The sequence below is a fragment of the Elephantulus edwardii genome, unplaced genomic scaffold (genome assembly GCF_000299155.1).
Source record: "Elephantulus edwardii isolate Elephantulus edwardi_28Jun2011 unplaced genomic scaffold, EleEdw1.0 scaffold00095, whole genome shotgun sequence".
NCBI lineage: Eukaryota > Metazoa > Chordata > Mammalia > Macroscelidea > Macroscelididae > Elephantulus > Elephantulus edwardii.
The window spans coordinates 887,587-913,979 of NW_006399845.1; the positions used below are offsets into that span (position 1 = coordinate 887,587).

The following is a 26,393-nucleotide window of genomic DNA, read 5'->3' on the forward strand; positions in this document are numbered from 1 at the left end:
TCTTGATGCATAGCAAGTAACTGAAAACACCATGGCCTGAATCAAACACACCTTAGTGTCTAGACTGACATCCTTGCTCTTCAGTACTCTGGAGAGGTTCCTGACAGCAGACTTTCCCAATGCAATTCATTTTTTTAATTTCCTGGCTGCTGGTACCAAGAGTGTTGGTTATGGAGTCAAGCAAGTTGAATCTATTAACACTCTTAATCTCTTCACCATCTGTCACGATGTTGCCAGTTGGATCAGTGGGGAGCATCTTTGTTTCCTTGATGCTGAGCTTCAATCTATATTTAAAGTTGCAGTCAACTACACACACACACACAAACACACACACACACACACGTATGTAGTTATTTTTGTTGTTGTTGGGTATTTTCAAGTCTGAGCCGACTCATAGCTGACCTTCTGGAGGGTTTTCAGAGCAGTTAATAGTATGCAAAGAGATTGCCCATACTTCTCCCACAGAGAAGCTGGTGGTTTCATCCTGCGTGCCTTCAGGATTGCAGCACAGCTTCTTGCCATTAGGCTACCAGAGCTATATATATGCACTATGAACTTTGATAAATGTCAATAGTTGTAGAGGGGCTTCAGGCTTTTTGTTCATAGGGTCACTATGAGTTGTGCGCGACTTGAAGGCAGTCAAAAACAACAACAACAACATATGAACGCACACACAAAAAGAGCACCCCCTCCAACTCCCTGCCCTCAAGTCAATTTCAACTCATGGTGACCCTCCATTTGGTTCCTGAGGCTGTAAATCTTTATGCAAGAAAACGGCTTCATCTTTCTCCCATGGAGTAGCTGGTATATTTGAACTGCTGACCTTTCAGTTCGCAGATTAATATGTAATTCATTAGCTGTCAGTGGCTCTATACAAACATACACCCACTCACCCATATACATATGTTGTTATTATGTCCCATCAAACTGGAACAAAATCATGCTCTGAAAGGTGGAGGGATGGTGCAGGAGAGGAAGATTCCAGATAAGGTGGATTGCTACAGTAACTGGGGCAATGGGGTAGGTGTGTCGGAGTCAGTGAGACTGGCTCAGGACAGGGCAGGCATCAGAGCATATAGGGTCACCATGAGTCACAGTGTTCTAGAGGGTCCTTGTATTTAAGGTGAGCCCCTTGTCTCTATTTTAGGACTGGATGATGCAGCAAGACACTGTAATATGGGTGCTCCTGTTCTGGGTTGTCGGTTGTATGGAATGTTGGTTGTTTTGGGGTGTTTTTTTGTTGTTTTTAAATTTAAACCTCTTGTTTAGTGTCAACAAGATCTCCTGGAAGGCCCTTGGGCCTCATGTTATTATATTTTGGAGGAATAGGCTTCAAAGTCATACAGCACTCTTCTCTCAATTTTCTGCTCCAAGGAAATGTGGGTTTACTGTGCTGCTGAACTTTGTGCCACTGCGGTGTCAAATGTCATATCAGTTGCCCATGGTAGACAGTGTTTGGTGGAGCTCCCAGTTTAAGACAGGTTTGGAAGTGGCATCAACTTTCTAAATCACATGCCTTTGGAAACTATGAACTTGGAGAAATGACGATACAGAAACACTTCAGATCTTTTGTTCATAGGGTTGCTATGAGTCATGCTCAACTTGAGAGCAATCAACAACAACAACAGTGAGTTGCAGGTGACTTGATGGCACATAGCAACAACAACAACAACAACAACAACAACATAGCCGACTCTCCAGCAAATTTTCAGAAGTTTTGAAATCACGTAGAAGGAGATTGCCTATCTTTTTCTTGTGGAGTACCTGGTGGGTTTGAACCACCTGTCTTTGGGTTGGTTGTGCAACTCCACCACTAGGTCACCAGAGTTCCCACATATACATACACATACACATACACATACACATACACATACACATATACATATACATATACATATACATATACATACACATTATATGTTGTTGTTGTTGTTATATGTCGTTAAGTCACCTGTAACTCACAGTGACCCTATGTATGACAGGTCTGAAGTCTGCGCTGTCCTGAGCCAGTCTCACTGACTCCAACACATCTACCCCTATTGCCCCAGTTACAGTATCAATCCACCTTACCTGGGATCTTCCTCTCTTGTGCTGCCCCTCCACCCTTCCAAGCATATCTTTCTCCAAGAATTGGTCCCTTCTGGCCACATGCCCAATGTATATAAGATGGAGCCTCAAAATCCTAGCCTCTAAAGAGAAACTTGGTTTCACCCTCTCCAAGACAGACCTATTGGTATTTTTGGTAGTCCATGGTACGTTCAAGACTCTTCTTCAGTACCACAACTCAAAGGCATCAATTCTTCTTCTGTCATCCTTAGTCATTGTCAAGCTCTTTGCTGCATAGCAAGTAATTCCAAAACTATGACCTGGATCAGATGCACCTTGGTCTGTAGACTGTCAATGTTGCTTCTCAGTACTCTGGAAATGTCCCTGACAGCATATTTACCTAATGCAATTTGCCTTTTGATTTCCTGACTGTTGGTGCCAAGAGTGTTGATTGTGGAACCAAGCAAGATATAACTGTTAATGACCTCAATCTCTTCTCCATCTATCATGGTGCTGCCAATTGGCCCAGTGGTGAGAATCTTTGTCTATTTTATTTTGAGCTTCAATCCATATTTAAGATATACATTTACATTTGCTGAGTGTAAAAGAGCCATATTTATTTCCATTCCAAAAAACAGTGTTTGGAAATTATCAAACAATATTACTAATATCACACACAAGCAAAATCCTGCTGAAGATTATAAAAATATGACTGGAATGGTACATTGACAGATAATTACAAGAAACACAATTTGGGTTTAGAAGAGCCCATGGCACTAGGGACATCATTGCCAATGTCAGATGGGTCTTTGCTGAAAGCAGAAAGTACCAGAGGAATGTCTATCAGTGTTTCATTGACTATGCACAGGCATTTAATTATATGGATCACAACAAATTGTGCCTAACCTTGAGAATAATGGGAAGTCCCAAACACCTGATTGTGTTCATGTGAAATTTATACTTGGGCAAGAGCAAGGAAACACTGCATGGTTCAAAATTGGAACAGGAGTGCATCAGGGATGCATTCTTTCTCCATTCTTTTTCAATCTGTATATGGAACAGAACATTTGGGAGGCTGGGCTTTATGAGGGTAAAGGTTGCAACAGGATTGGATGAAGAGTCATAAACAACCTAAGTTATGCAAACGACACAGTCTTGCTTGCAGAAACTGTGGAGAACTTGAAATGTCTGAAATGTTTGCTGCAAAGGTCAAGGACTGCAGTCTTTAATATGAATTGAAGTTCACCATCAAAAGACAAAGATTCTCACCATTGAGCCAATTAGCAACACCATGATAGATGGAGAAGAGGTCGAAATTGTTAACAATTTCAGTTTGCTTAATTCCACAATCAACACTTTTGGCACCAGCAGTGAGGAAATTAAAAGACAAATTGCACTGGGGAAGCCTGCTGTCAGTGAACTCTCCAGAGTGCTGAAGAGCAATGATGTCAGTCTAGAGACTAAGGTGTGCCTGATTCAGGCAGCTGGATAATGACTAATGATGATAGAAGAAAGATCAATTCCTTTGAATTATAATTCTGGAGAAGAGTATTGAACAAACCATGGACTGCTCATAGAACAAACAGGTTTGACCTTGAGAGGGTGAAACCAAGTTTCTCCCTAGAGGCCAGGATTTTGAAGCTTCAACTGACATACTTTTGGCCTGTTGCCACGAGGGACCAGTCATTGGAGAAGGAAATCATACTTGGAAGGGTAGAGGGATAGAGCAAGAAAGGAAGACCATAGAGGAACTGGACTGACACAGTAACTGCGGTAATAGGGGTATGTGTGTTGAAGACAGTGGGATTGGCTCATCATAAGATGGGGTTCAGAACTGTTGTGTATAGGGTTGCTATGAGTCGCAGGTGACTCCAAAGGCACAGAACAACAACAGCACAACATACTTATACATAAGTATAGACATAGACATACATACATGTTCACATATTCATACTGATTTTTAATTATTTTGTCAAAGTACATCAATCTTAGATGTACAGGCCAATGAACCTCTATATTTGGATACATAATTTACTGAGATAGAAAACATTTTGTCATTGTTATGTACCATCAAATCAGAATCCACTCATAACTGCTTGTCCAGCACGTTTTCTAGGCTGTAAATTACACAGGAGAGTGTGGGCATTTCTCCCATGGATTAGCTGGTGAATTCAAACAACATGCCTCTGAATCCTTACCACTAGGCCACCAGAGCTCCCTTAAGAGAAACTTTAGGGAGAAAGAACCTGAGCATCATTTCGTCATGTGGAGTTTAGGAAGACCATGAGATTTTCAAGTGACATCTCTCCCTTTCATGGGTCTCCACATCTATTCTGGCTCTTGAATTTGAATTCCCATGTAATAGTCTATTTCTTCCACTAGATTTCTGGCTTCATGAAGGTAGAAGCCATCATGAATGTAGGGACAATTACCCTTACTGGCCAGTTTGGCACTAGGCTGAGGCTGATGAATGAGATATTGTTGTTAGGTGTCATCAAGTCAAGTATGACTCATAGCGACCCTATGAACAAAAGATCTGAAACCAGTCCTGTCTTGGGCCATCCTCACTCTTTGTGACACACAAGAGCCCATTGCAGCAGTGACCTTGTCAGTCCACCTGGTTGAGGATCTTCCTCTCGTTCAAATGAGATACCATGTGGAATGTGTCCTGGCCTGCGAAACGTCCAGAGAAGGATAGAGAAGCAGATATCACTTCTTGCCTACACCTTCTTCCAGCTGTGTTCCCAGAACTCATTGTCTCTGTGCTGGCACAGAGTAAATAATAAATTCGTGTGGAATTAAACTGACCTCCCTCTGCAATAGTCTAAATTTAAACTTTGCAGTTCAAGCTTCAGAATGACCTTCACTAGGAGTTTCCCTCTGTGATGTCAAGACAATAATGAAGATTATTATTTCAAAACATGTAGGACAGTGAGGTTATCTGGTTTGAAGGAATCAGAAGTAAATACCACTTCTTGTAGAGGTGGAATAAAAATATTCTATGAAACAAAAGACCTTTCCTGACTTTCTGCAATAATGTCACTTCTTATACTTCTGTTTGACCAACTTACCATCAGTAGCCAAAATTGAAAAGAACCCTAACTTTCTATGAGCAAATTTGAATGTTTGGGGAATAATAAAGACTAAACCCATGAAGTTAAGTTGAGGATTTGGTAGAATGATTACTCTTGACAAATGGTAAGAAACCATGCCATAAAAAATGGACACATCTATTGGATAAACATAAAAAGAATTTGTGTAAAAAAGGAGAGAAAAATAATGTACTTGAAAAATGGATCTTGTAAGTGGTTATGTATGTACAAGTTATAATTATGCTATTATTTGTCCTTAGAGTATTCTGAACACTATGCTTATAAAAAATGTAGAATGCTGTGCCTGCGTGGAATTAAGTAATCCTAACTTGGTTAGCAAGAAAATCCTTCTAGATGCAGGCATTACAAAGAAGAAAGAGTTGCACAGTTTTATACAACATATTCTCAAACTGTGTTTACAATCTGCTCTTCCATTGTCATTCCCCTCCCAACACTCTTTTAGCATGATAGCAGGAATTGTATCTAGATCATACCACGTCTCAGTGCCTGAAAATAAAGAGATGCACAAAAATGTTTCTAGAGTTAATGGATGTATTTTTAATAGATAAGTTTGAAATTACATATGGGAGGTTCAGGTATTTACACCAAGCTTTATTTTTTATTCTCGTCAGTAGCTTTATCTAGAGATTTCACTTTTATGTAGTTATAACTACACACACTCTGACCTGTGTGTACACAATCCGATGCATACACACATACCAAGCTTATTGCCATTGTGTCTATGTTATAGAACCCCATATGCTGTGGGGTAGAACAGCTTCACAGTGCTTTCTTGGCCACGGAAAGCATATTGCCAGGCCTTTCTCCTACAGTATCACTGGGTAGGCTCAAATCACCAACCCTTAGGTTAGTATTAGAAAATAACCTTTTATGCCACCCAGAGAGAGATCTTATACATAAAAGAGTTGTGCTGTCAACCCAATGGCATGTGATTAGACTCTATCAGCTGCTCCTCAGGAGAAAAATGGGCACTCTCCTCCTGTGCAATTAACTGCCTTTGAAAACCCACTGACGATCAACTATGGATAGATTCCAACTCATTGGTTATTGTTGCTATGTGCTGTCAAGTCGCCTGCAACTCATAGCGATCCTATGTACAACAGCTCTGAACTCTGCTCTATGCTGAGTCAACCTTATTGTCTCTGACACACCTACCCTCATTACCCCAGTCACTGAGTCAATCCATCTCATCAAGAGCATTCCTCTCTTGTGCTGTCTCTCCAATGTCCCAAGCCTCTCTCTCCAGGGACTGGTCCCTCCTTGCAACATGCACAAAGTATGTCAGATGAAGTCTCAGAATCCTTGCCTCCAAGGAGCAGCCTGGTTTCACCCTCTCCAGGATGAACCTATTTGTTCTCTTATCACTCTTCTCCAGCATCACAGCTCAAAGACATCAATTCTCCTTTGATCATCCCAAGACATTGTCCAACTTTCTGATACATAGCAAGTAATTGTGAAGACCATGGCCTGGATCAGGCACACCTTAGTCTTTACACTGACATCTTTGCTTTTCAGTACTCTAGAGATGTCCCTAACAGCAAACTTTGCCAATTCAATTTGTGTTTTGATTTCCTGGCTGCTGTTACCAAGATTGTTGATTATGGAGCCAAGCAAACTAAAGCTGTTATCAATCTCAGTCTCTTCACCATCTATCATGATGCTGCCAATCGGTTCAGTGGTGAGAATCTTTGTCTTCTTGATGTTGCGCATCAAACCATATTGAAGGCTGCAGTCCTTGACCTTTTTCAGCATTTGCTTCAGGTCCTCCTCAGTTTCAGCAAGCAAGATTGAGTCATCTGCATAAGTTAGGTTGTTGATGAGTCCTCATGTAATCCTGATGTCACACTCCTCCTCATAGAGCCCCGCCTCCCAGATGATCTGTTTCACATATAGATTGAAAAGGTATGGAGATAGGACACATCCCTGATGTATTGCCTTCCAAATTGTAAATCATATAGTATTTCCTGTCAGAACACTGACAACTGCTTTCCGGTCCAATGGGACACAACAACAAATGCACACATATTCACATATACAAAATAATATACACACATACACATAAATGTACACACACATGTAGATAATGGAACACACATGTACATATACAAATACATACATATATGTTCACACCTATATACTGTCGTTATTGGAACAAACTGATAGCTGATTCTGCAGAGGGTTTTCAGAAACTATAAATCACACAAGAGGAGAGTGTATCTTTCTTCTGTAAAACAACTGGTAAATTCAAACTGCATGCTTTTGGGTGGGCAGCACAACTCCTTATAACTAAGCCGCAGAACTCCCCTCACAGACACAGATATGCACATATATACACATTCACATACATATATCAATACACATGCATGTACATGCGTTCATATATGTACCTATAGTCACACACTTAGCCTCATGTATACTTATACACACATGCACATGTACACACACATTTATATATACATTCATGGACATATATGAATGTACACACATATCTTTAATTAGAAATATGCACACAAATATATATAAACTTACATATGTATGTACACATGTAAAATAGAAAAATGTCCCTGCTCCAAGCGCCACCACCGTGGTCTCTTTGTGGCCTCAGTGAGCAGATCCTTACCTTGAGGAAGGTCAGACAGTCCTGATTCTCACTCTTGTCCCTGTCTCGCAGGTCGAAGTTGTAGAGGGCACGGCAGAGGGGTGGCGGCTGGGGCAGCTGTTTGATGACCTCCACCGAACTCACTGGGAAGATCCCGCTGATGCCATTGATCTCGCCCTGGTACCAGTTCTCGTCCAGCTGTCTCCGGAGGAGGATGACGTCTCCCTTGTTAAACCTCAGGTCGCCAGGGTTTTGCCCTCGGTAGTTGCACAAAGCCTTTGCTCGAGGAACCTGTAATGACACAGACCAGTACAACACACATGTCATTTAGAGGCTAGAGGGGCAATAGATACAACATTAACAACTAATTACTGAGCACTTGGGATATGTTGTGTGTGCATGAGCTCATTTAGTCTATGGAGGCTTTTGAAAGACACACACTTACTATTCCCATTTATCAGATAGGGGAACCGAGGCATATATTGGTTCTGCCGAACCAAGTCTGAAGTGACACAGCTGGAAAATGACCGATGTGGGGTCTGAACTCATACTAGCTGATTCTTGTGTCCTTGTCTTTCATCACAAAGTCACAAGCAGGCTTTGGATCTGGATCCACAACTCTGTGAACTTGAGGGAGTCAGCAATGTTTTCTGGATCTGAATCCTGAGTATGAATTCTGGCTAAGCTTCTTTCCATGTGTGACTATAGTCAAGTTATTTAATTTTTCTTAAGCTTTAATTCTATAATTTATAAAATGAAGCAAGAAAGTAATACTCACTAAGGTTATAGGGAGCTCTGGCTGCTTAGTTATAAGGAGTTGTGCAGCCAACCCAAAGGCACATGGTTCAAATCTACTAGTTGCTCCATGGGAGAATGATATGCAATCTCCTCACATGCCATTTATTACCTCTGAAAACCCATTAGAGGGTCAGCTATAAGTTGGTTCTGACTTGATGGTACATAACAACAACAACAATGCAACAAAGTTTGTTGTGAGGAATAACTTATATTTACAATGTATTTAGCATGTTGCTGGCATACAGTATAAACTTAATAAAGGACAATTTTTATCATCTGCATACATGTTAGTTGCTTTCAAGTTGGCTCCCACTCCTCATAACCTCACATGTGATGGAACAAAAGATTGTTCAATCTTGTGTCATTGTCAAGATCAAGTCCACTGTGGCAGGAACTGTGTATTCTGAACGCTTTTCCACCTACGAGACCAATTTTCCAGCACCAAGCTACTCCTTGGAGGCAAGGATCCTGGGGCTTCGTCTAACATACTTTGGACATGTTGCCAGGAGGGACAGGTCCTTGGAGAGGGACATCATGCTTGGGAGGGTGGAGGGACAGCGCAGGAGGGGAAGACCCTCTATGAGATGGATTGATTCGGTGACTGGGGTAATCGGGATGGGTGTGTCAGAGGCGGTGCGGTTGGCGCAGGATAGAGCAGGGTTTAGGGCTGTTGTGCATAGGGTCGCTATGAGTCGCAAACGACTTGACGGCACATAACAACAACAACAACAACACTGGGTAATATTTTGCTGCCAACCTTGGTTAATTTTTAGTAGATAGTCACACTTTTCTTCCTAGTCTGTCTTAGTCTGGAAGCCCAACAGAAACTTGCCCACCACAGTGACTCTGCTAATAGTTGAGTTACCAGGGCCAAAGCTTCCAGCATCATAACAACATAGAAGCTACTGCAGTATGAAAAACTGACAGATAGGTGGTGGCTTGGAGGTAAGGAGTTGTGTCGCTAACCCGAAAGTAGGTGGTTGAAATTTAGTAGCTGCTCCACGGAAGACAGACAGACAATATCTTCCCGGCAATGTACTGCCTCTGAAAACCCTTTAGAGGGCCAGCCAGGATGCGGTTCAACCTGACAATACATAACAACACCAACATCAAAAACTGGAGGCACAATAGTTAAACACTCAGCCTACAAACAAAAGGTCAATGGTTTAAATCCACCAGTGACTCTGAGGGAGAAAAGGCTTGGAGTCTGCTGCTCCTGTAAGAGTTTCAAAACAGTACTCATAGCCGTGGAGTGAGAACTGCTTCTTTAGCTGACTCCAGAGGTTTTCAGGAGGAGACTGCCCATCTTTCTACCTTGGAGCCACTGGTAGATTCAAACCTCCAGAGAAGGCATGCCTTTGGGTTAGCAGAGCCATTATATGCTGATTATAGCCCGGAACCCTGCAGAGCAGTTCTATTGTCACCAGAGTATTAACCTGATGGGTCAGAATTAACTTGATGGCGCCTTATAACAACAATAGCAACAGCAATAACAATGAGTTCAGTCCTACGTACTCCTCAGGGTTGATATACGTACTCCTCAGGGTTGATAGGAGGAAAACTGAGCTGAAAATTCCCTAAAAAATCAAAAGTGCTAGAGAAGAATAATGCCGCAGTATGTCTGCAGCCTTCTGAGAAAGTGTAAATGTCATAACTCATAACAAAGATATAATTAGTCAGAAATCAATCATCAGTTTAAAAAACTATCTAAAGAATCATCATTTGTCAAATCAGTTGTCTGTCTAAAGAATTGTTTCAGTCAAATGTGTATTTTCCCCCCCAACTGAGACTGGTTTTCTCCATACAGAAATGGCCTCTGGTCTGGTGTGGAGTCTCTTTGGCAAACTGAAAATTTAAATGATGTAGATTTAATAGAAAGTCCTTCAGTGTCACTTGGGATGATATTCTTTTTGTGTGTTTTTTTCAGTGGCGTGAAATAGTCTCCTCTCCGGTGGAGATCTTGGTATTTATAATGGAGTGTGGAGAGACATTAATTCAGCTTACTGAGGACCGTTCACAATGTTCACTTAAAAGAAATTTCAAGCAGCTGAGGGGTAGAGACAAGGCCTGGCCATCAAATCATTAATGGCATGGTGGAGCCGCTGCTTTGGAGTTAATTCTGACTCACACCTACCCTTCAGGACAGAACAGAATGCCCTTTGGGGTTTCCAAGGCTATAACCCTGCAGGACAAGATTGCCTCATTTCTCTTCCTGAGAAAGACCAGTGGATTTGAACTAATCCACCATATCTCAAAATCCCCAAACCCACAGCTGTGCCATTGGTTCAGACACATAGTGACTCCCCTTTGGGTTTCTGAGGTTGTTAATTGACTACAAGAAGAAATTGCCTCTTTCTCTTGTAGAGTGATGGGTGGATTTGAACCACCTTATTTCAGTTAGCAGCCTGACACATTATCCATTGCAGTACCTTCACTGCCATCAAGTTGATACAGACTCTTAAGACACTCCACTGGGTTTTCAATGCTGTGAATATTTGCAGGAGATTGTCCATCTTTCTCCCTTGGAGCAACTGGTGGATTTGAACTGCTGACCTTTTGGTTAATGAGCTAACATCTTATGCACTATGTCTCCACCACCAGAACTTTTTTTATGAGATGGTTGAGCAAAGCTTTCCTGCAGTTCCCTGAGCCCAGTAAAAGGAGCCCAGGGAACTAGCAAAACATAAGAACATAGTACATCATGGGAAACTCATGGACAAATGTAAAGACATCTGTGCTAGGAGGCTTTTCACAGTGCTGTATAGCGAAACGGGGAATTGGTTGAATAAATTAGGAAACATTGCAGTCATTAAAATTGATGATGTTAATCTATAATTTAGAACATTGAGGTTCACTCTCAATATAGTGTCAAATGTACTTAAACCAAAACCCAAATTCACCGATGTCAGACTCATTCCAACTCATGGTGACCAGACTGTAAATTGGTACTGGAGGAGAATGCCCACCTTTCCTTCTTGGAGAAGCTCCTGGAGTCAAATGACTGACCTCTTATTCTATTAGGGCTCTTTGTTGCGTGTAAAAGAAGATGTTAAAAACACTTGTGTAGACTGTAGTGACCGTAATGATGAGCTTGAACCCAAGGGAGATTGGCAGGATGGCACAGAATTGATCCAGATTTCAATCTATTGTACATAAATACCATTGCCGTGACTCAACTCAATGGCACCTAACAGCAGCGACAATGTAGACTCTGCTTTCACTGTAAACATACACATCCATTTTTCTCTTGAGGAAAATGCAAGATAACTATATGTCAACATTTGAAGACTGATTATTTCTGAGTGGTGAGATTTTTGCATATTTAAAAGAATTGTTTTTCCTGAGTGTGTAGATATGTTTTATAGCTTTTCTACAATGTCCTAATTGTATTGGCCATTAAGATGAGACAACAAAATGAAAACACAAGAAGTTGGGAAATGAGTAATGAAAGGAATTTTCTTTAGGAAGAAAATAAACCAAGCTGAGCAAGACATCAGCAGACCATACAAATTATCATTTTGGCTAAGATGTTGCTTAAATAGGCTGACTGAGGAATTACACAAATCATCTACAGTTGGGTAAATTGAGGAATAATAGTTGTATCCTAAATTTTTGAGGGCGCTCTGGTGGCTTGCCGGTAAGAAGCTGTGTTGCAATCCCAAAGGCACGCAGTTCTAATTCACCAGCTACTCTGCAGAAGACGGATGGACAATCTCCTTCCATACAATTTACTGCCTCTGAAAACCCACTGAAGGAGCAGCCATGAGTTGGTTCAGACTCAGTGGCATCCTCTACCACCACCATCAAATTTCTTATCCTCATCTTTCCATTGTAATATAGGCCTCACTGTCCTACATATATATATTTATTTTTTTAGAATATTGGTTATATTGTCCAGTCTTCCTGGCAGCAAAATTCTGGCTAATGAGATATTCTAGAAAGTATCTTTTCTGAGTGAGAATTATTTTCTCTTTCCTTTTCTCTATCCTGCATCATGGGATATAGAAACGATTGCCGGTGCTTTAGCTGCCATCTTGGGCAGATGAGGATGAGGGCTTCACCTAAAGAAAGAAGGAATGAGCCTACGGTGCAGAGCTGCCATACTGGCCACACACTGTGTTACTTTCAGACTTCTGTATGAAAGCTAAAGAAACTTCAATTTTGTCTAATGCAGTGTTACTTGGATTTACGAAAAGAAAAGCTGAAAAGAAAAAGAAACTTAGCACATTTGACTTGGAGTTGTTAATAGGTGTTTCAGAGTCTGTCCCAATTCTTAATGACAGTGCGTGCAACAGAATGAAATGCTGTCTATTCTTACACCATCCTCAGAATCACTGCCTGCTTAATGTCATTGTTGCAATCAATCCATCTAGTTAGGAATCTTCCTTTCTTTTGCTGACCTTCCACTTCAAACATGTTGTCTTTCTCCACAGACTGGATCCTCCTGATAACATGCCTTAAGTACGTGCGATGAAATCCCAAAGTCCTTGCGTCTGAAGAACATTCTGTACTTCTTGCAAGATAGACATGTTCTTTTGACAGTCCATAGCATATTTAACGTTCTTCACCTACACCACAATTCAAAAGTACCAATTCTTCTCTGGTCTTCCTTATTCGTTGTCCAACTTTCACATGTCTGTTTTGTTGTTATGCGCCATCGAATTGAGTACACATTGTAGTGACCTTATGAACAACAGATCTGAAACCTGTCCTATCCTATGTCATCCTCACAATCTCTGACATAGTTCTACCTATCGCTGCAGTCATTGTGTCAATCCATCTAGTTGAAGGTCTTCCTCTCTTTTGCTGACCTTCTACCTTTCCAAGCATGATGCCCCTCTCCACAGAATAACCCCTCCTAATGAAATCCCCTAAGTATGTAAGATGAAGCTTCATCATCCTTGCCTCCAAGTAGCATTCTGGCCTCATTTTCTCCAAGACATATCTGTTGTTCTTTTGGCTATCCATGGGATATTGAGTACTCTTCCCCAACACCACAACTCAAAGGCATTGATGTGAGTGAGGCAATTGAAAAATGTCATGGCTTAGGCCCGGAGCACCTCAATCTGTAAAGTGATAATTTTGCTCTTTAGCAAAACTTTAATGAGATCTTTGACAGCAGATTTGTTCAGTACACACACTATGTTTGAGTATTGTTTCTGCAGGTGTTAACTGAGGATCCACATAAAATGAAATCTTTTAAAATCTTCAATTTTCCCTCCATGCATAATGATGTTTATTGATTCAATTGTGAAGATTTTTGTTTTCTTGAAGTGTAATCTGTACTGAAGCTTATATAGTCTTTGCAAGTATGTTAAACTGAAGCTGCATAAGATACTAAAATTTCTTGGAAGAAGCCTAACCTTTTGAAACCTTGAGCCAGCTCTCTTTGCCTGACCATCTTACTTTTTCTTCATCTGTTCTCAGTAAAGGCAAGTATTGCAAAAGTGAACTGTGAATTCTGTTTTTAATATAAGCATAATATTCATCTTCTTTGGATAACACTTTCCCTAGAATCACGAGTTCTCCTTTTATGCTTACAGTAAACATTTTTGAGAGAGAGGGACAGAGAGAACCAGAGATAGACAGATAATATTACAAACAGGACAGGAAGAAAATGAGCATTTTATTTTGTGATTCTACCAGGCCACAGAGATTATCCTTACATTACTGCACCATTTTCCCTGTTGTTGTTACGTGCCATCAAGTCGCCTGCGACTCATAGTGACCCTATGTATAATAGCTCTGAACCCTACTCTTTCCTGAACCAGTCTCACTGACTCTGACACACCTAATCCCACTGCCTCAGTTACCATATCAATCCACCTCATCCGGGGTCTTCCTCTCCTGCTCTGTCCTTCCACCCTTCTAAGCATGATGTCTTTCTCTAAGGACTAGTTCCTCTTGGTAACATGCCCGAAATATGTGAGATAAAGCTTCATCATCTTTGCCTCCAAGAAGCATTCTGGCTACACTTTCTTCAAAATATATCTGTTCTTTTTGCAGTCAATGGGATATCCAGTACTCTTTTTTTTTTTTTTTTTTTTTTTTTAGTGTTCAGTACTCTTGAACACTACAGTCTACACACATAAATTCTTCTGTCATCCTTATCAATGGTCCAGCTTTCAAATGGATAGCAAATGATGAAAAAGACCATGGGATAATCAGGCACACCTTAGTCTTCAAACTGACATAATTGCTCTCAGTTATTTGGAAAGGTCTCTGACAGCAGACTTGTCCAGTGCAAATGTCTCTTGATCCCCATACTGTTGGCACCAAGAATGTTGACTGTGGATCACAGTAAAAGGAAATAATTGACAACTTCAATCTTTTCGCCATCTATCATGAAGTTACTTATCAGTCCAGGGGTGTAGATTTTAGTCTTCTTGATGTTGAGAAGTAATCCATATTGAAGGCTGTAGTCTTTGATCTTCTGCAGCAAGCATCTCCTCATTTTGAGGAAGCATGGTTGTGTCATCTGCATAACGCAGGTTGTTGATGAATCTTCCTCTGATCCTGATGCTGTATTTTTATTTTTAGGGTAAAGAATCAGAAATTCTAGGGTGTTAAATGTTCCTCGGCCAAGATCTCATGGCCAGAGTAGGGTAGAGAGCAGATTTGATCTTGGTCTTCTCTGACCACAAAGGCCCCAATGGCTGTACCACCTACATGGTCTTCCATCCTGCTGATGTCCCCCTTCAATGCTTTTCCACCACAAACTCATCTGGGGCTCCGTTTTGTAATCAGCATCTGAAAAGAGTATCAAGGCAATTTGCTTGCTGCTGGCTGCATTAGCATGTTTTATTGAACTCTACAGAGCTTACAGAAAATTCAAGCACAAGAAGAGACTCAGCTGGTTGATTCTATCAGGCCCTTAAACTGTTCTCTCAAGGGAAAATGATTCGAAATCCCACCCCAGCTATTACCTGTTGTATTGTTGGTAGCAGCTGTCTCCAGAGGTGTAGTGGAGAGAACAGGGGACAGAAAAGGGGGTATCCTGCAGCCAGGCCATCACTAAATTCTTTTTTTCTGGCTATATTTCCAGAAGGTCAGACAATCCAAATGTAAGTGTATGCATGCTTAAAAGGCATACATTTTCTGATATTCAAAAGGCGTCAGACTTTATGCTCCTGTAATTTGTCTATTCAGGGAACATTAATGGCCTCAATTGTGTCTGGAGATAATGAAAGCCATGTTTTTAATGAAAAAATAACCCATAGAACCCGGTCACAAGGAAACAGAAACAAAGGCATGCAGAGATAATAAAAGGAAAATTGTGCTGTGGATTTGCCAAGCATCTCGTTCTTTGAGGAACCACCTGCTTCACTCTTCACTTTGAGATGGGGATGCCATTTGCTCTGCTCACACCACACATTTAGAGGCAAGAGGCCTAGGCAGCAGGTAGAATCCAATAACCTCCTGGCATGGTCACAAGGACAAGCATGTGACCCAATGGGGCCCATTAGAATCCTCCCTGTATTTGATATGTAGATGCCAAGCCAGGCTTCACTTTTGCATCCTGAGCCTTAAGGCTGTAGGGATAGTCCTTGGCCAGCACACAGCTTCCTAAATAAATCCACAGAGAACAGCAGGGCTAGAGGCATGGTGAGACAGATAAGTAATAATTAGACAGGAGCCCTGACAAAAACTGAACCCCTCAGTCCAGCTGGGGCTGAAAGAGGCCAAGATAAATTAGATAATATTCCCCAATATTGTTTATTACCCAAGCTTCTTGTCATAGTTTTCTGACACTTGAAAATGAACAAGTCCTAGCTATTATCTAGAGGAACTGAGAACAGCAAAACCCTGCAATGAAAAAGTTGCCTCAACAGTAGACATGAGACCCAGAAGGCAGTCCAGCTGCCAATGAGCCTGAGCTGATTTACAGTCTGAAAATGATGAAGAAAGCATACAGGTTGACAAGGGGTCAGATCACTGCAGCAACATGTACAAGGAGCGGAGGTGAGAATTTGACTTGCTCCTGATAATAAAAGATTTGGTGGTGTAGTTCACAGGGAACTGTTCTGCTATCCCAAAGGTTGTGTCTACCTCGCAATTCAACTCTACCAGTAGCTCTGTGGGAGAAAGATGGGAAAACTCCTCTGTGATTTACAGTCTTGGATACCCAGGGGAGGGTCAGTACTGAGCTGGTTCCAATTCACCGTCACTGACAGGAAGAGTGACACGTTCCCCATTCATTTAAAAAGGGTTAGTTAGCTCTCTACCTGGCGTCAGACGGGGCCAAAACCAACACGCTGAGCTAACTGCTTACCTCCCTGAGCTGGTCACAACACTGCTCATCAGTAGGGGATAATGCCAAGAAAGAAACGGCCTGCTCTTTGGCTCAAGTTAGCACTTACTGGGCTATCAACCCTCTGCTGATGGATTTGTGCCTGAAGCACCTCTCTGTAGGTTTATCTCTGAGCTTTGAGTCTTAAAACAAACAAACAAACTTCTGTCATGTTGACTTTGATGCATTGCAACCCTGCAGGACAAAAGGAGAATTACCCCATGAGAGTTTCCAAGCGTAAATCTTTAGGGAGCCCATTGCCACATCTTTCTCCCATGGAGCATCTGAGGACTTTGAACTGCTGATCTTTCAGTTAGCAGCTGAGCACTTAACCCCTGCACCACCAGGGTGCCCCCTGGACCTAAAACTCAAAACCCACTGCATCAAGTTGAAACCAATTCATAGCTTTAAATCCATGGCTTTCCAAGGTTGTAAATCTCTCCGGAATAAATGATCATCTTTCTTCTGAGGAACAAAGGGGGGATTCATATGGCCAGAGAGGCAAGTCCTTTGACTGAGCCGTGAAACTCCCTTCAGTCCACACTTGCAGAGCTCCGAAGATGTTTAATGCTCCATAAATGAAATCATTAGTTATCTAATCAAGAATCTAGGAACTGTTAGTCCTGGAAGAAAAGTATGCATGCAACGCATGATTTATAATAATCCTTTGGGAGCAGCTCTATTGCCATCAGCTGGGTAAAAACAGGACACTTTTGGTCATATTTTCCAAATTGCTTCAAGTTTTGATGATTTGGTGTCACATACCAATAGTAAAGGGCTCTATAAACGGTGACTGCAATGACGTGATGAATAAGCACAGCAGAGATTGTGAGAGTGCAAGGTTGGGCAGCATTTCAATTGTGATATGTAAGATCTCTGTGTTGGAGCCAACTCAAAGGTGCCCAACAACAATTATTCAAATAAGAGTCAGACCTTGAGTGGTGCAAATGGAGTAGCTCTACTCTATCACGTTATACAGGCCAGCATCAACTTGATGGTATCGAACATAACAACATTAGCCAAAAAGGTTACTTGTCCAAATCACCAGAGATGCCTTGAAAGACAGACTTGGTGATCAGTTTCTGAGAGGTCTCAGCTCTGAGGACCTTATGGGACAGTTCCACTCTGTGCCCATGGGGTCACCATCAGTTAGAAGCGACTTGATGACAACAACCCAGAAATACTCAGGAAATATGAAGTGAAATATAAGTTCTTTCCTGAGGGGCTTCTCTGAAGTTTTACTCTGCAAAGATGGTCTGTGTGTTTGACTCTGGACCTTTCTGCATGATTAGCAGAACCCAAATTGGGAATGTTGGTTAAAGTATACATGGCATCTACTGGTGAGTTGTGCTGATAACCAAAAGGTCAGTAGTTTGAACCCATCAGCTGCTTTGTGAGAGGTAGATGGGCAGTTTCTTCCTGTAAGGATTTATAGCCTCAAAAACATGATGGAGGGTCGCTATGGCTTGAAATGATTTGTTGGCATTGGGGAACTCCTTTGGCAAGGGGTCAATGACTTGTCTTGCATCATAACTCCTTAATCAACTGAGCACCTTGTCTCCCTTCCTCATTTGAAAATCCATTTGAAACAGATTTGTAGAAGTATAGAAAGACTGGCCCTTGTGCAAATGCATATGGTGAGAGGGAGACTCCCCAGTGCTCTCTTCATGTGGACCAGGTCAGCTGGCAAAGCCCAGGCCACCTGCTGCTGGGGGGCTTGAAGGAAGCTGGATCACTCGAAGGCCCACAGTACTGTGATCATCCCAAGTGGAAATCCTTGAATCTGGGGCACTCAAATTGGAGACCAGCTTCATGTGATGAGCAACATGTGTTCCCTTTTTTTTTTATAGAACATTTTACTTGTTAGAGGGAGGAAGTAGGGTGCATTAGTTAAGAACGCAGATGCTAGAGTTGAGTAGGATGTTGGCTTCAATTCTAGTTTTGTTACTTAATCCAACTCATTTACCTCCCTGGTCCTCAGTTTAGACTGTCCAAAAGTCTGAATGGTAAAAACACAGCACATTCCAAAACAAGCTTTGGCCTTTGTCTTGTTCTTGGGGGATAACCTGTAAACTCCTTGATTACTCTGCCGATAAGAGTGTACCTGTTATCTGGTAGCCTTGTGCCATGTCAGATAGTCTATTAGTAACAAGGTGATTTGTGGTTTGGGCCTTGGGCCATGGAGCAGCAGTAAGGGCTGTAAGCACTAAGCCTCTGTAAGGGCTGATTAGTTTTGTGGGTGGTCAACTGTGTCTATGTGACTGACTTCCAGTAAAAACACCATGGATCAGGTGAGTCTTTGGTTGGCAATATTTATTGTGTGTTGTCAGAGTTGGTTGCTGAGAGACATAAGCACTATTCATATGACCCAGTTTCCCAGTAAAGACAACTGAAAACTTGTGCTTGCTCTCCCTGGGTTCTGCTCAGTATATCTTTTTCTGTTGCTGAGTTTACCCGTGTCCTTCTGCTGTAATACATCATGACCATAAATATAACAGTTTTGTTGGGTTCTGTGTGTCCTGGGGAATCAATGAGTCCCCAGAGACTAGCAGTCTCTTGGGTCATAGTACAATGACCAACAGAGCCCCCTTAGTCCCGGTTATAAATGGGGTGATAAAACTCTCCTCCCACTTTGAGCCAGAAGGTAAGGAATTTCTTCTCTCATTAAGCAAGTATTAATCAGGCACCCAGGATTTGCCAGACTTCTTTCCCTTGGCCCCTCCTGAGTTCTTGGGGGTTTGCCTATTTGTGTTTTATTGATTATGCAAAGGCATTTGACTATGTGGATCATAGCAAACTATGGCTGACGTTGAGAAGAACAGGAATCTCAGAGAACTTAGTTGTGCACATACAGAATCTACACTTACATCAAGAAGCTGTTGTACGAAAGGAGCAAGGACACACGGCATAGTTTAAAATCAGAAAGAGGGTGAGTCAGGGTTGTATCCTTTCTCCATACGTAGTTAATCTGTATAGTGAGCAAATTATTCAAGAAGCAGGACTCTGTTAAGAAGAATGTGGCATCAGGATTGGAGAAAGACTCATCAACATCTGCATTACTCAGATGACACAACTTTCTTGCTGAAAGTGAGGAGAATAGAAAACATTAGCTGCAGAAGATCAAGGACTAAAACATTTGTTTTGGATTATATCTCAACATCAAGAAACAAAGGAACTCACCAACAACCAACAGTTAGATGATAGAGGGGAAAGGACTGACACTGTCATTGATTTCATATTCCTTGGATCAACAATCAACATGCCAGCAGTAAAGGAATCAGGGGATGTATTGCATTGCACAAGCCCACTGTCAGTGACCTTTCAAAAATGATGAATAGTAATTATGTCAGTTTGAAGACTAAGTTGTGCTTGATTTGGGCTATCACCTGCTATGCATCTGAGAGCTGGACAATGAATAAGGATGACAGAAGAACTGATGCCTTTGAGTTGTGGTGCTGGAGAGGAGCACTGAATATCTCATGGACTGCTGAAGAACAAACAGATATGTCTTGGAAAAGGTGCAGCCAGAGTGCTTCTTGGAGGAAAAGATGACAAAACTTTTTCTTTCCTATTTTGGACATGTAGCAAGTGGTGAATTCAAGCTTCTAACCTTTCAGTTAGTAGTACAATACTTTGAAATAAAATTTCATTGTGTATAAGAGAAATATACACGACTCTGAAGAGAAAGTGTCTTGCCTACCTCCTAACACCATGCCATAAGAGTTCCTCAAACAATCTAGGTCTTACTCAAGTCTTCATGCTTTAAGACTTGAAGGTTTATATAAGTGCACATTTACAGTTATTTGTACTTTAACTTAAGAATCAGTCTCAAAAGCTTAGCATGATCCCTGTTGGAGAAACCAAGTTTTGGAAAAGCAGAAATTTCCCCCTTTCAGCTCCACTGACCATTAAGCCACAATTTTTCACCATCAAGCTCTTTTGAAAACCTACAGTTTGCCTCTTTTGAACAAAAATTCAATGGAGGAGAGAAGCACATATAATGTGGAAGAAAAAGTACCCTGCCTGCCTAGAGAGCAGGACCCCCTGGAAGAAGTGAGTGACTGTTCATTAATGAGATGCTGAAGATGCATGTCATCTGTCCCACTGGGAGTTGGCTCTTTGATTTCAGGAAAAAATCTTGAATTTATGGCAACTCGCCAAAAGGTCTGAGGCATGCACCATATACAAGCACTCATCACACCGTACTGACTTGCTAGTTTGCTTGTCTGCCCCCTGGGCCGACAACACGATAGCTGAAGGGCCTTTGAGTTGTGCATCTATATACCTGAGCACTTGTTAGATAAGCCACCTACTCATCTACTCAGTAAAATGTACTGAATGCCTGTAATAGAGAAGACCAATGCAATCCTTGCCTTAATGGACATTGTGTTCTAGCCCCACATAGTATGTTCTCAATAAACATATAAATGGATACTTAAGAAAACTGTAAGCTCAGCTCTAATTTTAATATTATACCTTCTTACTCCTGGCATAAAGCTTCCCAAGGATTGGGGACTATCCAAGGCATACTACTCACTACAAAATACTATAAATATTAAGATGCACCTGATCAAGGCCATGGTCTTTTCAATTACTTATTGTACACCTGAAAGTTGGATGATGGTGAAGGATTACAGAAGAAAAATCAATAACTTTGAGATGCAATGTTGGAGGAGAATCTCAAATATCTCAATGGACTGCCAAGACAACAAACAAACATGCCTCAGAGAAAATGAAACCAGAGTGCTTCTTGGAGGCAAAGATGGTGAAACTTCATTTCACATACTTTGGGCATGTTGTTAGGAGAAGCCAATCTTTGGAAAAAGACATCATGCTTGGAAGGATAGAGGTTCAGCAAAAGAGAGCAAGACCCTCGGTGAGATGAACTGACACAGTGACTGTTATCAATGGGCCCAAGTGTGTCAGAGTTGATAAAGGATGGCACAGGATAGGGCAGGGTTCGGATCTGTTGTTCACAGAGTTGCTCTGAGTCGTAATTGACTCAATGACACCTAACCACCACCACCACCACCAGCACCACCAGCACCATACATATCTTATTTTTCGAAATGATCTTTGAAAAAAACTCGATTATTTCAAGCCTGTTTTGAGGTATCTTCACATTCCAGTTTTTTCCCCAACTGGTACTTGCCTTGAAGGTTCTCACTTTTGGAAGACTTTTTCTTCCCCACATGCCCTCTGTACCAAGTGCATAATCTCTACTGCAGGCAACCATGACGAGTGACAAAAAGTGCCAGCTGGCCACCCCAGGAGAGGGCGCAGGAGGGAACAAGGAGGTATCTTTTTTCCGCCTATTCAGAACATTGAAATCCAATTTATCGCTGGCCATATGAGCCAAAGCAAGCAGCTCCCAGCAGCTGTTGATCTGAGCGGCACCAATCTCATTTCCACAAGCTGGGTGTCACTGACACCCTTCTGGCACGTCTGGGGATAGGCTGGCAGGAAGGAGTAGCTTTTTCGTTCTTGTTCCTAAGGGCTGGCTTTGGGTGGACCTGCTTCAGATGGCAGAAAGAGGAAGACACACACTCTTTGAAACACTGGCCACTGTCTTTTTGGTTTTGTTTTTGATTGTGGTTGCATGTTCCTTAATAATTACAGCTCAGGTTTTCTATTTGTCTCAGTAATTTTGCCCTTAATTTTGCACAAGTAAACCAGTTCTCAGAAGAAAAAGTAAAAAAAAAACGAAGGCAAAGAAGGAACAAAGGGAGAAAGGGGGGAAAGAAAAAGACAAGACTGAGATTTACAATGTTTGTCAAGTTCCATAGTGTAAATATTTCCCCTGCAGAACGTTGCAGGTTGGCAAGGTGACAGTGAATGTGGTCAGTTGGAAAAAGATGTGTACTATCAACTTTGGCAAACTATATGGCTCCCTTTCTAATTCACACTCTATTGAGATGCAAAGATTGCTTCAAACCAATTATCATTGCCTTTGTACAAGTGGAATTCTGGGATACTGTTTGCAAAATTTTCTTGAATCCGCTAATGTCATTAGGCTTTCATCTCACATTGTGTGGTGCTATACCTATTTGGTGGGGAAGAAACTGAGTGTGGAGAGACACAGCTTGACTCAGCTCCCTTAGTTGGGGTCTACTCTGTTGCAGTTGACTCTCCCCACCATTTCTGGCCATTCTCCTGTCACACTGCTCCCTGCCACGTCTGTTTTGTGTGACCTATGTATTGAGCTTTCTCCTTTTAACTACTTCTTAGAATATTCTTTTCACATTTGCCCTGCTCCTTTCCCGCTCCTTGTTTTTTCATTCCAGCTTACCCATCACTGAATGTTCACATAGGGGCCTAGGGTCTCTCCCACATGCTTCTCTGACACTCTGATACCCTTTCATGATGTCTGCAAAGCAGTGTTAAAGTAGCTTGCTTGTTTACCTGCCTCCTCTACCAAACTATAGACTTTGTGAGAGCAGAGACTTTTACGGAGTTCACCATTGATCTTACTTCTTACATTGCTGTCTGGCCCAATAAGTACTTTGAAAATACATGAGTCAATGAATTAAAATCTCCTAATTCCAAATTCTTAGAAAGGCTTATTTTCCCCATTTATCCTTTGGGCTCTAACACATCCATTTCCTCATAGATGGGTTAAGGTTTTCTCAGGAACCTGGGGAGGATCCTGCTAGAATGTGTTGCCCGCTTGACTTCTCTCTGCCTCATCCTGGCTCCTCCAGGCTCCCAGAAGTACCACAGAAGCAAGTTGAGAAACCTGTTTGGTGTGCTATAAAATGCATTCCTTACACAAATGCCAAGACAAAGGCCCAGTCAGGAAGAAGCCTGACATTGCACTTCTACCTTGAAGAAACATCTAATCTGTAGGAATATCCCGGAACCAGCTTGTCCTATAAATACTGTAAGACTATGCTGAATGGATTGGAATTCATGCCCTCAATTTCCTTCTGAAGAGGCAAGAAAGGGGTGACACATTAATATTTCAGAATCTCAGACATACCTGAGGTACTCATCACAAACAGCTAAGCCGCTTCCGTAAACAGAGGTGGCTGTGACTTAAAACAAACAGAGTCTGGCACATGTTAGCTAATTACGTTACTCAAGCCTTTGGAGTAATACTTCTGTTTACCTTTGCCATTGAACATATATGCAAAATTTTTTTAGTGATCAGAGAATCTATGATCTCTAGAAGTAAGTTTGTCCAGGAGAATTTTCTGGCAAGATGGGAAAATACTATTCTGTACTGTCTAATGAAGAAGCAATAAGCCACAATTGGCTATAGAGGGCTTAAAATATCACTAGTGCAACCAAAGAAAAGAATTTTACATTTTCTTTTCGTTAATGTGCATTTACATTTAAGTAGATACACTATGCTAGAGTACTGGCAGCACAGCTCAAGCTGTGACTATCATTTATAAGAAATACAGAGGCCTGAAGACATATTAAATGATATCACAGAGTTGCAATAAGAATAATTCAGAATGTGGAAGACTATAAACCCATTTGCTGTCAGAACTGACTCATGGCTGCCCCTCCACTGAGCTTCCAAGGCTGTATATATCATGAAAGGAGACTGCCCATGTTACTTCCTCAGAGCTGCTGGTGGATTTGATCTGCCAAAGAGGTGTGGTCGTCTTTGAGTTAGCAATGCAACTGCCTATGAACTATGCCACCAGAGCTTCCTACCACAGAGCTGCAATAAGAATAAATCAGAATGGAGCTTTCAGTACCATCAAGGAAGCATTACCAGGGAGGGAGTATGTCCTTTTGGACTGAAATCTCTGCAGTAGGTATGATCTCGGACACAGAATTACATGGGACACTGGACTTACAGATCCTAAAGGAAGCAAGAACCCGCCTTCAAAGTCAACAGAAAGAAAGAGAGAGAGGGAACCTTCCCTTAGAGATGCCACTCTGAATATGGACTTCTAGCCTCCTAAATGAAGAGAAAAACATTTCTGTTCGTTAAAGTGTTCAGGTCTTTCATTCATAGGGTCACTATGAGTCATCTAAGACTTGACAACATTTAGCAACACTACAATACTGTAAGATAAAAAGGGCACAGAAGAGGAGATGTATGTGTGAAACCTATATATGGAAAGAAACTTAAAGGACATATCAATGAAATATATCATTTGAAACTTGATAATCAAATCATCTATTAAAAAGTATGAGGTAACTGAAACATATTTCTACATTCATGTTCATGGTTGCACTATTAACATAAACAAAAGATGAAAACAGCTCAAATGCCCCATCAACAAGTGAAAAGATAAACAAAACATGGTATGTGTGCAGAGAAATTATACTTAGTCGCAAGGAGACATGAAGTTCTAGTGCATGCACTAACATGGATAAACCTTGAAAACATTACGCTGTGTGAAATAAGTTGGTTACAAAAGGTTAAATGTTGCTGTCATCCTGCTTAGGTAAAATATCTATCATAAGTTAGTGTATAGACATACAAGAAAGATGCTTACTCGTGGTTTATTGACTATGAAAAGGCATTTAACTGTGTAAATCCTAATAAATTATGAATAATATTGAGAATAATAGGAATCCCAGAATACTTAACTGTGCTCATGAGAAAGCTATAGTAGACCGAGAAGCAATTATATGAACAAAATAAGGGGACACTGCATGGTTTAAAATTGAGAAAGTTATATGTCAGGGTTGTGTGCTTTTTCTATACTTATTTAATCTATATGCTCAGCAAATAAGTCTAGAAATTGGACCATATGAAGAAGAATGAAATATCATAATTGGAAGAAGACTCATCAACAATTTCCATTATGTAGATGACACAGCCTTGTTTGCAAAGAATAAAAAAGGCTTAAGCCACTTACTGAAGAAGACTAAAGTCTGTACCCTTCAATGTGGATTATACATCAACACCAAGAAAACAAAAATCTTCACCGTTACATCAATAGACAGATGGAGAAATAATGACAGAGAAAAGGAGAAGACTAGAGTTGTCAATGACAATCAACATTCATGAAAGCAGTAGTCAAGAAATCAATTGACAGATTTCATTGTGTAAATCTCTAGTCAAGGACCTTTTTAAAGTGCTAAAGAGAAAGAATACTTATTAAAGACTAAGGTGTCCTGATCTAAGTAATGATATTTTAAACTTCTTCATAAGAATGTGAATATGGGACAAGGAATAAGGAAGATCAAAGAAGAAGTAATTCCTTTGAATTGTAATGTTGCTGCTGTTGTGTACCACAGAGTTGGAACTGACCCATAAGTGACCCTCTAGGGGATTTTCGTAGGCCACTAATTGCATGGAAGGAGATTGTCTATCCTTCTCCTCCAGAGCAGCTGATGGCCTCGAACCATGTGCCTTTGGAGTTACAGAGCAGCTTCTTGCCACTAGGCTACCACAGTGAAAAATATTGAAAGTACTATGGACTGCCTAAAGAACAAACAAATTTATGTTAGAAGAAAAGCAGTCAGAAAGTTCTTTAGAGGTTGTTGTTGTTGTTATGTGCCGTCGAGTCGTTTCCGACTCATAGCGACCCTATGCACAACAGCTCTAAACCCTGCTCTATCCTGCGCCAACTGCACC

The 26,393-nt window shown here is 41.2% G+C and overlaps 1 protein-coding gene across 1 annotated transcript in view; it reads right to left on the reverse strand.

Annotated features, from left to right (window-relative positions):
- The window catches only part of SH3RF2 (SH3 domain containing ring finger 2), a 192,940-nt gene that overhangs the window by 92,886 nt on the left and 73,661 nt on the right, over positions 1–26,393 (reverse strand). The window contains exon 2 of the mRNA XM_006891197.1: positions 7,780–8,049. Within this exon, the coding sequence (XP_006891259.1) occupies positions 7,780–8,049 (270 nt within the window). The remainder of the gene's footprint in view (positions 1–7,779; positions 8,050–26,393) is intronic.